The sequence below is a fragment of the Cricetulus griseus genome, chromosome 5 (genome assembly GCF_003668045.3).
Source record: "Cricetulus griseus strain 17A/GY chromosome 5, alternate assembly CriGri-PICRH-1.0, whole genome shotgun sequence".
In the NCBI taxonomy this organism is placed as follows: domain Eukaryota; kingdom Metazoa; phylum Chordata; class Mammalia; order Rodentia; family Cricetidae; genus Cricetulus; species Cricetulus griseus.
Genome location: NC_048598.1, coordinates 3,348,040 through 3,362,204, shown reverse-complemented (window position 1 = coordinate 3,362,204; position 14,165 = coordinate 3,348,040). Strand labels below are relative to the sequence as shown.

General features: G+C 49.9%; 1 protein-coding gene and 1 long non-coding RNA gene across 5 annotated transcripts in view; one reads left to right on the top strand and one right to left on the bottom strand.

The window, feature by feature from the left end:
- Positions 1-12,818, bottom strand: part of LOC118238813 — a 49,965-nt gene extending 37,147 nt beyond the window's left edge. For both annotated transcript variants that reach the window (XR_004770008.1, XR_004770009.1), the window contains exons 1-2: positions 12,723-12,818; positions 7,312-7,490 (exon numbers count right to left, since the gene is read on the bottom strand). This is a non-coding gene — a long non-coding RNA (uncharacterized LOC118238813). The remainder of the gene's footprint in view (positions 1-7,311; positions 7,491-12,722) is intronic.
- Positions 11,835-14,165, top strand: part of Lpgat1 (lysophosphatidylglycerol acyltransferase 1) — a 54,828-nt gene continuing 52,497 nt past the window's right edge. The window contains exons 1-2 of one of the 3 annotated variants that reach the window (XM_027416526.2): positions 11,835-11,963; positions 13,376-13,640. In XM_027416526.2, the coding sequence (XP_027272327.1) occupies positions 13,403-13,640 (238 nt within the window). In that variant the 5' untranslated portion in view covers positions 11,835-11,963; positions 13,376-13,402. Of the gene's footprint in view, positions 11,964-12,064; positions 12,357-13,375; positions 13,641-14,165 lie in introns of those variants that run through there. The other 2 variants (XM_027416525.2, XM_027416527.2) reach the window with 2 other exon arrangements.

The window sequence follows — 14,165 nt, the reverse complement described above, 5'->3', positions numbered from 1 at the left end:
TCTATGGAATCCTCTGGCCTCTGAGGGTACGTGCAAATGAGAGACAGACAGACAGAGATACACACACACACACACACACACACACACACACACACACACACACTTAAAACTTTAAAAATAAGTGTCTGGTGTGGTGATGTGTTCTAGCACCTAGGAAACAGAGGCAAGTGAATCTCTGAGTGTGAGGCCAGCCTGGTCTACACAGTGACATATTTTCTGTATAAATAAGTATTTTTTAAAAGTCCACACTTGAATTCCATACTTTTGTTTTGCTTTGTTTTTCAAGACAGGGTTTCTCTGTGGCTTTGGAGACTGTTCTGGAACTAGCTGTTGTAGACCAGGCTGGTCTCGAACTCATAGAGATCCTCTGCCTCTGCCTCCCAAGTGCTGGGATTAAAGGCATGTGCCACCAATGCCCAGTTTGAATTCCATACTTTTAAGATCTCTCTTTTACCCAGAGTTTTAATTCTTAGCACTTAAAAATAGGAGCTAACCTAGGACCCCTCAATTCCAACTGGTGCCTTCTCCAGGTTTTGGGGCTGCTAGTGGCTGATTTAAATAATTTAGATCTCTACTTTAGTTGATGTTTTGAAAAGAAGGCTTAAGAGAAATAAAGTATTTGAAAATATGTTTCCTAAACTATTTTCACAAGACATTTCAAGAGCAAACCATTTATATAGAGTTATCTTTCCTTAGATTTCTTCTTTTCACCAGTAGACACTTACCAACCTGGGGAGGCACCATTAGTATCCAACAAAATTGTATGTGTGCAAATGAGATTTGCTGTCTGCAAAGCTCTGGGGAAATTCAATGTGAAGTGATAGTTATGATGACAGCCTCTCCACAGGCTCAGTCCCTAACATGATAAACACACCTTGGACAGGGCTGAGGCAGGACCAGAATGAGAACCTCAGAGGAAGCAGCATCGCACGACACAGGGCTTGGATTGCAGGGAGTGTAAACCAGATAGGGTCAGTAACGGCTCCAGAGGAGACTTTAAACACCTCTATCAGCCCCAAGTTGCTTGTTAGCCATATCAGGTCATCAGACAGCAGATGCAGTGTGGGAGACGGCAGGAGTATAGAGAAAGGCTGAACGTCTGTAACCTGTTAAGGAGCTGCACAAACACCCCAGGAATCAGGTGGCCATGTGCTGGATAGTTTATGTCAACTTGACATGAGCTGGGGGTATCTGAGAGGAGAGAACCTAAACGAAGAAAATGCCTCCGTAAGATCCAACTGTAAGGCATTTTCTTAATTAGCGATTGGTGGGGAAGGGCCCAGCCTATTATGGATGGTGCCATCTGTGGGCTGGCTGTCCTGGGTTCTATCAGAAAGCAGACTGACAGAGTGGTCAAGGACACCACAAGGATACCCACAGAATCAACTAACCGGGGCTCATAGGGGCTCACAGAGACTGAACTGACAACCAGGGAGCCTGCAAAGACTGGCCTGAAGGCACTCTGTGTATATGTTACAGTTGTGTAGCTTGGCTTCTTGTGGGACTCCTAGCAGTGGGAGCAGGGGCTGTCTCTGACTCTTTTACTGGTTTGGGGAACCGTTTCCTCTTACTGGGTCGCCTGGTCCAGCTTTAGTACATGGGGCGGTGCTTAGACTTACTGCAACTTGATATTCATGTTTTGTTAATGTCGATGAGAGACCTGTTCTTTCCTGAACAGAAGCGGAGGAGGAGTGGATTTGGGAGATGGGAACAGAGTTGGGATAGGGGAGGACAGACTGGGAGGAGAGGAGGAAGGGGAAACTGTAGCCGGGATGTATGTGTGTGTGTGTGTGTGTGTGTGTGTGTGTGTGTGTGTGTGAGAGAGAGAGAGAGAGAGAGAGAGAGAGAGAGAGAGAGAGAGAGTGAAGAAAGGAAGGGAGGGCGGGAGGGAGGGAGGGAGGGCGGGAGGGAGGGAGGGAGCAGGCTGAGGAAGCCACCAGGGACCAGACAGTAAGCAGCTCCCTCACCACCACCACCATGGTCTCCTCCCCAAGTTGCTTTTGGTCATGATGTTTCATCACAGCAGTAGTTGGCTTAACTAAGGCCATATGAGGTCACCATTTCCTGAATTGAGACTTTCAGTGCTAAAACTGTGAAAGGTGAGAGTAAAGTGGGATGTGTTGGTCACTTTAAGACCACACGGTCCAATTCTGATACATTCTGTGATGATCTAGTCCCTAATGTCTCTACATCTGAATTCTCCATTCATAAATGGGATTATTATATGAACCAGGTATGGTAATGGAGGCTTGCCGTCTTAGTAGTGGAGAGGTGGAGGCAGGGGAATCAAGAGTTCAGACCAGCTGAGCTTGGTGGCACATGCCTTTAATATCAGCACTCAGGGGCAGAGGTGGTGGAACTCTGTGAGTCCAAGGCCAGCCTGGTCTACAGAGTGAGACCCTGTCTCAAAAAATCAAAATAAAAAGAGTTCCAGGTGAGCCTGGGTTACTACTGTGTGCATTCCTTTAGTTTAGAATTTATTTCTATCATTGAGTATCACTAAATCCTAACACTTGAATACCAGACTAAAGGTGGTCTGGGATGTTTTTGTGATAAACTTGGAGACCCAGGATACATGTAAATAAAGGGCCGCAGAAGCTAGCAGTTCATTTATGCTAAGGACTTGCTGCTGTGAGAGGAAACCTGAGATGGGACATTCTGAGGTCTTTCAGGGGAGGGCAGGTCGAAGTAAGGGAAATGAGGAGAGCATAAATTAGTTCAAATCCAGTCAAGGAACTATTTATAGAAAGAAGTCTGCTTTGGAAACTTCTGTGGCCAGAGTTCAGGGACATTGCCAAGTTGGAATTTAGGTGACTCTGAACAAACTCAAGAGAAGCCCAGGAACTTGACAAAAGCCAGCCTTCCCAGGGGCTAGAGAGACCAGGCAAGATTTGGCTTTAAGCAGGAAGATGGAGTATAGGACAGAAGAGAAGAATGACCTGATGGATCAAAGCACTGAAGAGCCAGGAGACAGAGAAGCCAGGTGGGGAAAGAGGATAAGAAATAGTGTGACCACGTGGAGGAGGACTCACACTAGCAAAGGGAGCTAGAGAAGAAGGAGGGGCGACTGAGGCGGGGGACAAGCTGAAAAGGATAATGACACAAATGTTTTATAATACCATGCCAGGCAGTGGTATGAATGCCTTTAATCCCTGCACTCGGGAAGCAGAGGCAGGCAGATCTCTGAGTTCGAGACCAGCCTGGTCTACAAGAGCGAGTTCCAGGATAGGCTCCAAAGCTACACAGAGAAACCCCGTCTCGAAAAACCAAAACATAATAAATAAATAAAATATCTTAATGAAACCCAATGTTTTGTATGCTGACTTAAAGTTTTTAATTAAAAAAGTGAATTTTCTGTCTAGGTCCAAAAGATAACTCAGAGGATAAGGGCACTTGCCATCAAATCCAATGATGGAGCTCCATCTCTCAGACCCACGTGAAAGAAGGGAGAACTGACTCCCTTAGCTGTTCTCTGACCTGCACATACACGGGCACATACAGACAAATAAAATATACAAGTAATACATGGGAAACATTTTAAAAAGTGAATTACCTAAAGAGTGCAATATGGGGGCGCTGAGCCAGATGTGGTGATGTTCCCTTATGATCCCCAGCACTGGGGAAGCAAAGGCAGGAACACTGTTGCCCGCTAGAGGCAGCTTGGGCAGTTATGGTTAGAGTCAGTTGAGCTTATATAGTAAAATCCTGTCTCAGACAAAACAAAACAAAACAAACAAAAACAAAACAAAACAACAACAACAACAAAAAAACAACTAAAACAAAGACGAGGAAGCTGGAATCTGTTTTCAGCCTGAGTAGAGCTATGAAGTCTGTGTCCTGGTTAGCTTTTTGTCACCTTGAGTAAGGTAGAGTTATTTGGGGAGGGGATCCTCCATCCAGACTGCCTACAGGCAAGTCTATGGGGGCATTTTCTTTATTGATGATTGGTGGGAGGGTAGCCCGCTGTGTGGTGGGCATGGTCCAGGGTGTGATAGCAAAGCAGGCTGAATAAGTGAGGAAACATCATTCCTCATGGTCTCTGTTTCAGTTTCTAGACTCCTGCCTTGGGTTCCAGCAATGACTTCCCTTCATGAAATCCCTTTCTTCCCCAAGTTGCTTTTGGCCATTGTTTTAGGGTGCCTGTTGCTGTGAAGAGACACCATGGCCATGACCACGGCAACTCTTATAAAGGAAAACATTTAGTTGGGGCTGGCTTACGGTTTCTGAGCTTTAGTTCACTATCTCATGTCTCGAAGCATGGTGGCCTGCAGGCAGACACGGTGCTGCAGAAGGAGCTGAGAGTTCTACATTTTGATCTGCAGGCAGCAGCAGGAGACTGCCACACTAGATCTAGCTTGAGCACAGGAGACCTCAAACCCCGCCTCCACAGTGACACACTTCCTCCAACAAGGCCACACCCACCTCCTAGCAGTGCCACTCCCTATGGGCCAAGCATTCACACACACACACGAGTCTATGGGGGCCATTCCTATTCAAACGCCCACAGCCATGGTGTTTATCACAGCAGCTGACACCCTAACTCAGACATTGTGCACTTGCAACACCTCAAACATGTTAGGATTATAGGTGACGGGTTTGTTGTAGCTGTAGGGTACACGAAACACTCGGAAGGAAAGTGTGAGCAAACAGTGAACTGAGAAAAAACTGGCACTTCGTGGGAATGCAGTAGCTGATTAGGGGAAGGACCTGGGTCCTGACGAGGAGACAGGCTTTCTCTGTATTTAAAATGCAGTCAGGAAGGAGGATGGCATCCCAAGTGGGGTTTTAAAAGCAGAGCTACAGGGACACACCCATCAAATGAAGGGGCTGCTTGTGGAGTAAGGAGACTTAAAGTAGAAACTGGCAGTGGCCTTCAGCCACCTGCCTTCTCAGTGCTCACTGGAAATGCTCACACTAGATTGTCAGAGGTTGAGATAAACTTCTAAAGATGTCTGAGCATCATGACTGCTCCTGGCCATAGACTGGAAGTCATTGTTTAATATACCCAACTGCTAATACTAAAAAGTGGACAAAATAGTTCAAATAAACTAAATAAACACTGAATTTAAAACAATCTATTTCTTATTCACATACAACAGTGGTTCTCAATCTTCCTAAAGCTTTGACCCTTTAACACAGTTCCTCAGGTTGTGCTGACCCCCCCCCAACCATAGAATTATCTTCATTGCTACTTCACAACTGTAATTTTGCTACTGTTGTAAATTATAATGTAAATATCTGATATGGGACCCCTGTGGGGCCTCGGGCTGAGAACAACTGCCATAAAAGGTACCGAAGTAGCTGGGAAACAATAGCAGAAGAACATCAGTAAAAAGGTATGGAATTCTCATGGAGAAGCTGAAGTGTAAAGGGCCCAGATTTTCCAATGTAGCCAGCAGAGTAACAACACCTAGGCCCAAGGAAGAGGCACTGAACTCCAGTGAGGCAGGGTGTGGAGATGGCGCTGTGACATCTTAGCTGGACCACAAGGGTGGATGGGACTCATAGACGGAGGGGAGGGGAATATGAGCTTGTAAGTGCAAAGTCACAAACTCCATCCCCTCCCTCCCTCCCACTATGGCGAGTACCATGAGGGTCAGAGCCAGAGGCCAGCAGAAGAAAAGAATGAAAAGAAGTAAGGCCACGGCTGGAGAGATGGCACAAGGGTGAAGTGTTTGTTGTGCTAGCATCAGTATTCACCTAAACTGCTGGGGGGGGGGCACGTTTTTAACCCCAATTTAGGGTGGAGACAGGTGTATCCCAGTGCTCATTTGCTTGCCATTCTAGTCAAAAAGATAAACTTCAGGTTCAGTGAGAGACCCTGTGTCAAAAACAAGGTGGAGAGTGATTAAGAAATCCATCTTGGGGGCTGCAGAGATGGCTCAGAGGTTAAGAGCACTGACTGCTCTTCCAGAGGTCCTGAGTTCAATTCCCAGCAACCACAGGATGGCTCACAACTACCTTGAATGAGATCTGGTGCCCTCTGCTGGCATGCAGGCACAAGACTGTATATATAATAAATAAATAAAATTAAAAAAAAAAAGAAAAAGAAATCCATCTTAATGTCTCTCTGGCCTCTATAAGTGTCCATTCTAGTAAGAACACCCATATACATTCATATTACACATAAGCAAGCAAGTGCGCTTGCGCGCGCGCGCGCACACACACACACACACACACACACACACGAGAGAGAGAGAGAGAGAGAGAGAGAGAGAGAGAGAGAGAGAGAGAGAGAGAGAGAGAAGAGAGAGTTCCTGCCAGCAGTTTCCAGAGGAGCACTGCAGCTTGTGGTCGGGAGCACTCCCTTGTAGGCAGGGCACTGAGAATTCAGTTCAGACTCCTCCACTTGCTAAGTGACCTAGGGCAAATTGCTTAATCTCCCCATTTGTAAAATGTGGGTAGCAATAAGCCTTACAAAGTTGTGATGAGGACTGGAAGGATGAATGCAGGGTATGGTGACATACACCTATAATCCCAGGCATTCCAGAGGTTTGGACATTTGAGAAGTTACCTCAGCAAAAATAAATAGCCAAGGAAATAAACATTGAAAGAATGAGGGCCAGTGAAGTGGCTTATTGGGCAAGCCTGAGTTTAATCCCTGGAGCCCTCTTACAGTGGAAGAAAAAGACAGCTCCACAGAGTTGTCCTCTGACCTTGGCACACGCGCTGTGGCCTTCAGGCCCTCACCCCATCATTTGCACAATAACAAACAAAATATATTGAAAGAAGGAGCGCACACACAGCACTGTGAAAGTGACTAGGACTGTCTGTTGAGTGTGCTCAGTCGGTGCTGGGGCGATTATGATTTAACAAACACATTGCTCTCTTGTTTCTTGCCTCAGGAAAATACAATTTTAAATCTGCATTTGTCTTATTCACAGGTATACTATGTAATTTTGTGGGTTCTGGAGGAGAAAGATCTTGCTGCATTTTTTTTTCCTGGAATACCTTACCCATTGTAGCCCCTAAGAAGCCACCAGGAGGAATGGGCTGCAGCTTTGGGGTTGTAGGAGGTCCTTTAGAAAACAGTAATGCTGTAGACATAGGGACCACTTTCACAGCCAGAAGCAGGCAGGACAGAGAGGGTGTGGCTGGGCAGAAGATCCTAGTTGAGGATGCTGGCCGTTGGTGGGACTGTTGTCTTAGATGGGGTCCCTAGGACCCCAGAGACAGTTTAAGCCTGAGAAGCAAAGGGAAACCAAATAGACAGGAAAGGAGCCCAGGGAAGACAGCCCTGTTTATGTCATAATATTGTTTAGGGACAACCAGGTTGAAACACTGCAGTCAAGACTTGAGGGTGTGACCCACCTTGTCTAGAGGTTTTATGTGAAATGACTATGGATATCTTTCCGTCCGGTCTGAGGTGGAAGCTGACAGCAATCCAGATCCTCTGGGGTGGCTGACTGTAGGTTGCCACTGCCGTTTCCTAGCGATCCAGGGCCTGTGCCAAGTCACTGCACAAGCACAAAACTGCTGGTGGGTTCCCCCTAGAGAGGAAATAGTTCATTGGAGCCTCACTGTAGAAACCAGCACAGGTAGGTAAAATGTTTTTATAATTGCCACTAGGAAAAAAAGAGAGGACCCAGGGGTAATCTTCTGCCCAAGGGGCCCCTCTCTAGTTATAACCTAATTTGTTGTGCGTATGTGGATCATGTGGGTGGAATTTATCCTTCTCAGGTATTAGGTTAGACTGTTTTCAAATGTGTGGAGACTCCAAGCAATGGAAGTTATTGCATTTTCCCACCGCGCTATGAGGTTCAGATGGAAACTGACACTGTCACGGTAAGGTGGGGTGTGTTTCCTCTTTTCCCTATTGGGATTGTACATGAAGGCTCTGCAATTTTGGAATTGAGGTTTGTGTTTTGATAAAGACAGTTCTAAGGTGGAAGAACCCGGAGCTGGAAGCTAGTTGTCACTGAAGAAGCCTTGTACAGCCATTCTGATCTTCCTGTTAGGATCATTCTGGGAATTTATGCTCATTTGTATGTGGTAGACTAGTGCAAACAAACCACAGGAAACCCTCAGCAAGTTACCCATGGTGTTAAAGGTGGCAAGGCAAAGAGCTTGCTGGCAAGAAGAAGGTATTATATTCAAGGTGGAAATAAATGAATCCAACATGTATAACTAAAATGAACTTTGAAGTACAAGAAATAGGTATAAACACCATTTAAAATGGCTTCCTGGAGTCAGGCCAAAGACTATTTCTCGTGCTTTATAGGGGTTTAATTATCTTAGCTGAATGAGATTCTGCAGTCAAAAAGCTAAATAAGCACCTTCCATATATCCTTGGCATATTTGTACTTGCAGCATGGTGTGTTGCATGGTTTGCTGAATTTCAAGGAAAGTTTAAGGGCAAGCTAGGAGTATAGCTGGAATTGTAAAGAGCCTGCTGGGCAGGTGTGAGGTCCTGGGTCCAAACCCAGAAAGCCCACACTAAACAACAAACAAAGAAATCATCCAGGGGTTGAAGCTACTTAGCAGAAATGTCTGAGATGAGCAGGGAGATGGCGGCTTCTGGGTCCTTTGCACAACAAGATGACAGTTTCTGCAGGGGAAAGAATAGGATGGTGTGGCCCAACTGTGCCCAAAAATGCATGCAGTGAAACTCAATTCCTGATTTCTTCAGAATACGAATAGACCTAGGGCCTTTAAAGAGACAACCGTTTTCTAATGCAGCCATTAGTGTGAGCCCCAATCCAATCAGACTGGTTATCTTATGAGAAGTTAGTCTGGGTGTGGTGGCACATGCCTCTAACCTCAGCATTTGGAAGTCGGGTACTCTGGTAGGGCATAATCTGGGCCAAATAATGAGTTGAAGGCTGGCTTGCTGGGTTACCTGTAGAGACCCTGTCTCTCAATAATGTAAACCAACAGTAATAGAGGAGATCTGCACCTAGGTAGAGAGAGGAAGCAGATGCAGACAGACCAGAGAGATGACTGTGGGACCAGAGGGCAAGGAGGCAGGCCAGAAGAAACCACACCTGTCCATGCCATGATCTTTGGCTTTAGCCTCCAGGAGATGAGAACAAGTGTCTGTTATTTAGGCAGCAGTGTGGCATTTTGTGTGGCCACCATTGTGGACTAATACAGACAGAATAGATGTGATCTGATAATAACCTGCAATGAAAAGGGTCTAGAAAAGGTTGGGATCATCTCGGGGTACTTGTAAGATTCAGGTTTCCTAAAGTCTATAAACTATCAGCCTCAGAATCTCCTAGAATAGCGTTTGTTAGGGTGATTGATTCTATTTGAGGTAGGGCCTCTCTCTCTCTCTCTCTCTCTCTCTCTCTCTCTCTCTCTCTCTCTCTCTCTCTCTCTCTCTCCCTTGGCTGTCTTAGAACTCACTACATAGTCCAGGCTACCCTCTGACTCACAGAGACCCCCCAGCCACTGCCTTTGCCTCTGAGCACTAGGGTTAAAGGTGTGTTCAACCATGCCTAACATTCCTATAATACTGGGAAAACACAGGTCCCCAGCATCTAGCGTTGCAGTATTCTTCTCTGTATCTGGTTTCTTATTGTGGTGAAATGTCCCAGATGATGCCTTGAAAACCGAAGCTTGAGCTCCACTGCTTGGCTATCGAGTGCTAACCATCCCAAGTGCTAGTGAATCCAGTGTTCAGACAGACGCTCTGCCATCTAGGAAGCAGGTGTAAATCTATCTTACTGTTAGTTATCAGTGTCTGTGGGTACCACAGCACTCGGGAAAGACGACTGGGGTGGAACAAGCGGAACCCTTGAAAGAATTTACATCCGATTCTGGAAATACGTTCCTCACCTATCTCCCTTAAGAATATAATGACACAATTTGAACAGTCATCTTCAGCACAAGTTATTACAATTCTCTCCTTAGGTTTATTTAAAGGTCCAGTGTCTTGGTGCCGAAATTAACAAAGGGAGGACAGGAATTGAATGAGTATATCCACATCTAACTTTTCTAGCACTTAGTCAGGCCTTTATTGTTGTTGTGCTTCCTCTTCCTCCTCCTTCTTTTTATCCCCCCACCCTCACCTCCACCCCCACCACACACAGGGTTTCTCTGTGTGTAGCCCTGGCTGTCCTCGAACTCGCTCTGTAGACCAGGCTGGCCTCGAACTCACAGAGATCCGCCTGCCTCTGCCTCTGGAGTGCTGGGATTAAAAGCGCGCGCCACCAACGCCCGGCTGTTGTGCTTTAATCATACTCTGAGCTGTAAAACACAAGCGAGCTACATCCCTAGCATGCCTGTAGAGAAACGTGTATTTGTGAAACAGATAAATGATAGGAGCAGCTATAAAGGCTAAACACACATAGGAAGGATAAATATTCCACACGGGTTCTGTGCAGAATGGGAATTAAAGAAAAATTCCATTTGACAGAAGGCAGATTTTCTTACTTTCATTTCTGGGTCAAAGAGGGAAGGAGAAGGGAGGAAGGTTGATGAAGCATGAACATTTTTTCGGTTTGAATTCTTTTTTTAGGACAAGTCTGATTATGTAGCCCTGGCTGGCCCAGGACTCCAGGTTCTCCTGCCGTAGCCTCTAGGGCTGGGATTACAGATTCGTACCACACTGGGTTGTTCATTTTCAAAGTAGGTAAAATGAATGATACTCCTTCAAATATGGCAGTTCCTTAAAGAGGTGAAAATTGTCATCCTAACTGGGCACTGTGGTTCAAACCTATAATTCCAACACTGGGGAGGCAGGAGGATTGCTGTGTGCTGGAGGCCAGCCTGAGCTATGTTGTAAATTCCATATCAGCCTGGACACAGAACGCAAGGCCTGGTCTTAAGAAGAAACAAACTGCTGCCCCATTCACAAGACTTTATTTATTATAAACAGGGTCTCTCTCTGTAACCTAGAGTGTTTGGGAACTTGTGTGGGAACTCACTCTGTATCCCAGGCTAGCCTCCAGCTCATGGCCAACCTCCTGACTCAGTCCCTCAAGTGCCAAGATTACAGACATGAGCTACCACTCCCAACAAGAGACACCAGGGCTGTAAGGACTCTTGGTTTGGGTGGTTTGGTTTGTTTTAAAACAGAACTTTAGGCACGCCATCTGGCCGTTTTCCTTATGGCGTCCAGCCTTTGAACCCAACTCAGCTAATGTCTTAGTGGAGACCAGGCCTGGCCTGGCTAGCAGTTCCTATGGCCATTGTATTCCGTATCAGGCACATGGCTAATTGTTTATTTCTTCCTAGATCAACCCAGTTCAGTTTCTCTGTGCTGACCCCTGGGTTCTCAGTGGGTGGTGTCACCTACTGTGTGTTTGTGTGTGTGTGTGGTGTGTGTGTGTGTGTGTGTGTGTGTGTCTGTCTGTCTGTCTGTCTGTCTGTCTGTCTGTCTGCGTGTAGCGGGATTGAACAATCTTGTCATTCAGGTTCCAGGTGCTTTCCAGAAACAGGACTTCTGGCACTTAAAAGAATTGATTTAAAACGCCAGACCGTAATACCTTGGGGAGGCTCAGAAGCAAAGTCCTGAGCGCAAGCGCGTTTCTTTAGGAATGAAAAGGAGACAGCGAGCCAGCCCGGGCGGGCGGCGAAGGAGCCCCAGCCAGGCAGCGCGGCCCTTTGGGCTGAGGGGGTCCGAGAAGCGGGCCCGCGCGCTCCGAGGGAGGGCCGGCCTTCCTTCCAGACCTTTCCGGGCAGCCTTCGGCCCGGCGCGGGGCTCGCTCGGCCAAGTCCGGGCCTAGGCCGGGCGGCCAGGGCGCCCTGAACGGCGGCCCCGGGGGCCGGTGGAGCGGGCGGGCGGGCGGCGCCACGCCTTCGTTAGAGGGCGCTCGGGGGCGCCGCCGCCGCTTCCTCCCGCCACCCCTCCCCGCCGGCCGGGCGCACGCAGCCGCCGGGCCCTGGGGACCGAGGCTCCACGCCGCCCGGGACCTGGAGCGCGGAGGCCGCCGCCGCCGCCGCCGCCGCCGCCTCCTTCCGCTGGCCATGCATTCTTCCGGCTCCCGCAGCCCGGGCCCGGCCCCGGCCTGCCCGAGGTAACCCGGGGCGCGGCGGCCGGGCCGGGCCCGGGAGGAGCTGGGGCGGGGAAGGTGCCGTTGGTCGCGTGGCCTGCGAAGGAGGCGGCGGCGTCCCGAGGGCCGAGGGCGCGGTAGGCCCCGGGGAGGAGGCGGGGGCGCGGGGCATCGCCCGCCTCCCCGGGACCCGCCCCGGTGACAGGTCCGGCCTCTGAGTCCCCGCCGCGCCTCTGTCCGCAGGCAGCCGCGAGGGGACTAGGGCGCCCGCGCGCCCGCTCGCCCGCGCCTCGGGCCGCCTGGGCCGCCGCCGCCGCCGCCGTGTCCATGACCGCGACCCCCGGGCCGGGGACTCCCGCCGCCGCCGCCACCGCTGGCCCTCGGCCCTGTCGCCGCTCGCCGCCCGCGCCCACTGAGGTGAGCTCGCTGGAGAGACTCGGCTGAGGGGAGCGGGCTGAGGGGAGCCCCGGCTGAGGGGAGCTCGCTGGAGAGACCCGGCTGAGGGGAGCCGGCTGAGGGGAGCTGACTGAGGAAAGCCTCGGCTGAGGGGAGTTGACTGTGGAGAGCCTCGGCTGAGGGGAGCTGAGGGGAGACTCGGTTGAGGGGAGACTCGGCTAAGGGGGGCTAAGGGGAGCTGAGGGGAGCTGACTGAGGAGGGACCAGGCTGAGAAGACTCAGTTGAGGGGAGTCTGCTAAGGGGACCCGGCTGAGGGGAGCTGACTGAGGGGAGCCCCGGCTGAGGAGACCCCGCTGCGGCGACCCCGAGGCCGCCCCCCTCCTCACCTGGCGAAACCGCTGCTGCCGGAGCCTCAGCTGGGCGTCGCGGGCGGCCGGGCGTCCTCCGCATCCCTCGCCCCTGGGCTTCACCTTCTGGGTCCCGCTCCCTCCCCTCCCCTCCCCCTCGCGCTGCTTCCTCTCAGCGTCCTCCTCCTTCCTGGGCCCCTCTCCTCTCCTCGCCCCTTAGAGACGAGGGGAAGCACACCCCCGGCCGCCGCCGCCGCGGGCGAGCCCCGGGGCCCCGGCGAAGGCATGGCCGGACGAGCAGGAGCTCCGGGCAGCAGGTCCGGGTCGGGTCGCCGAGTGCAGACCGCAGAGGGACGCGGTGCGGTGCGGGGCCGCCCCGGGTTAGCGGGACGGCTCGGTGGTGGCTAAATATATTCCGCCGCGTCCCGGGCCCGCGGAGCAGCTCCCTTGACCTTGTGCGGCTCCTCCTCCTGCTCCCTGTCCCCCTCTTTCTGTCCCCCTTTGGAATTTGACCTCGAGATCGCCGCACCGGGCGGACGGGCGGGCGGGCGGGCGCTGCACCGGGAGGGAGAGCCTAGACCCTCGAGGAGTTTTCCATTATTTGTGTGCGGGAGCAGACGGCTGCGCTGCTAACCGCTGTAGATGTGCTGCATCCATTTTGCCTTTGGAATGATTTTCCCTTTCGTCCCCAGAAAGACAGGACCGACGCCAATGTGAGAATGGCTGTGACCGTGGAAGAAGCTCCGTGGCTGGGCTGGGTGGTAGCGAAAGCCCTGATGAGATTTGCCTTCATGGTCGCCAACAACCTGGTTGCCATCCCATCTTACATCTGCTATGTGATCCTCCTGCAGCCCCTCCGAGTGCTGGACAGTAAGCGCTTCTGGTACATCGAAGGACTCATGTACAAATGGCTTTTAGGAATGGTGGCTTCCTGGGGCTGGTATGCTGGGTACACAGGTAAGCGTTTAGTGCGTATGAGCCCAGGTGCAATGCTACGCAAAAGTCAGGAGCCATGATTGAATGTATGTATGTATGTATGTATGTATGTATGTATATTGGGTTGAGACTGCTTTGGCTACGGGGAACAACAACAAAAAGTCTTGTTGAATTTCTCATCTGAACCTGAGCCAGGACGCCTGGTGTTTTCAGAAGTATACTCCTATAATTAAATATTGTCGGTAGCTTCCTCAGATAGTGTATTTTTTAACGTGATTGACATTGACTTATTAAGAATTGGCTGCAAGAGCTATCGCAGAGGGATAGGAACGCGTTATGCAGGACTTTGAGGGCTTACAGAGTGCCGATGTAACACACTCGGTCCATATGCATAGAAATTGAGGAAAGCCCAGGGGCCATCTTTCTGCTAAGACAGTTTTTTAGGTTTTTTTCATGTAATATGATACTTCTCTGAGTAACAACTTTAAGCCAAGCCCCCCCCCCCATTTCTGATAAGTGTATTTCTTTTGTTTTCTAGAATTTATA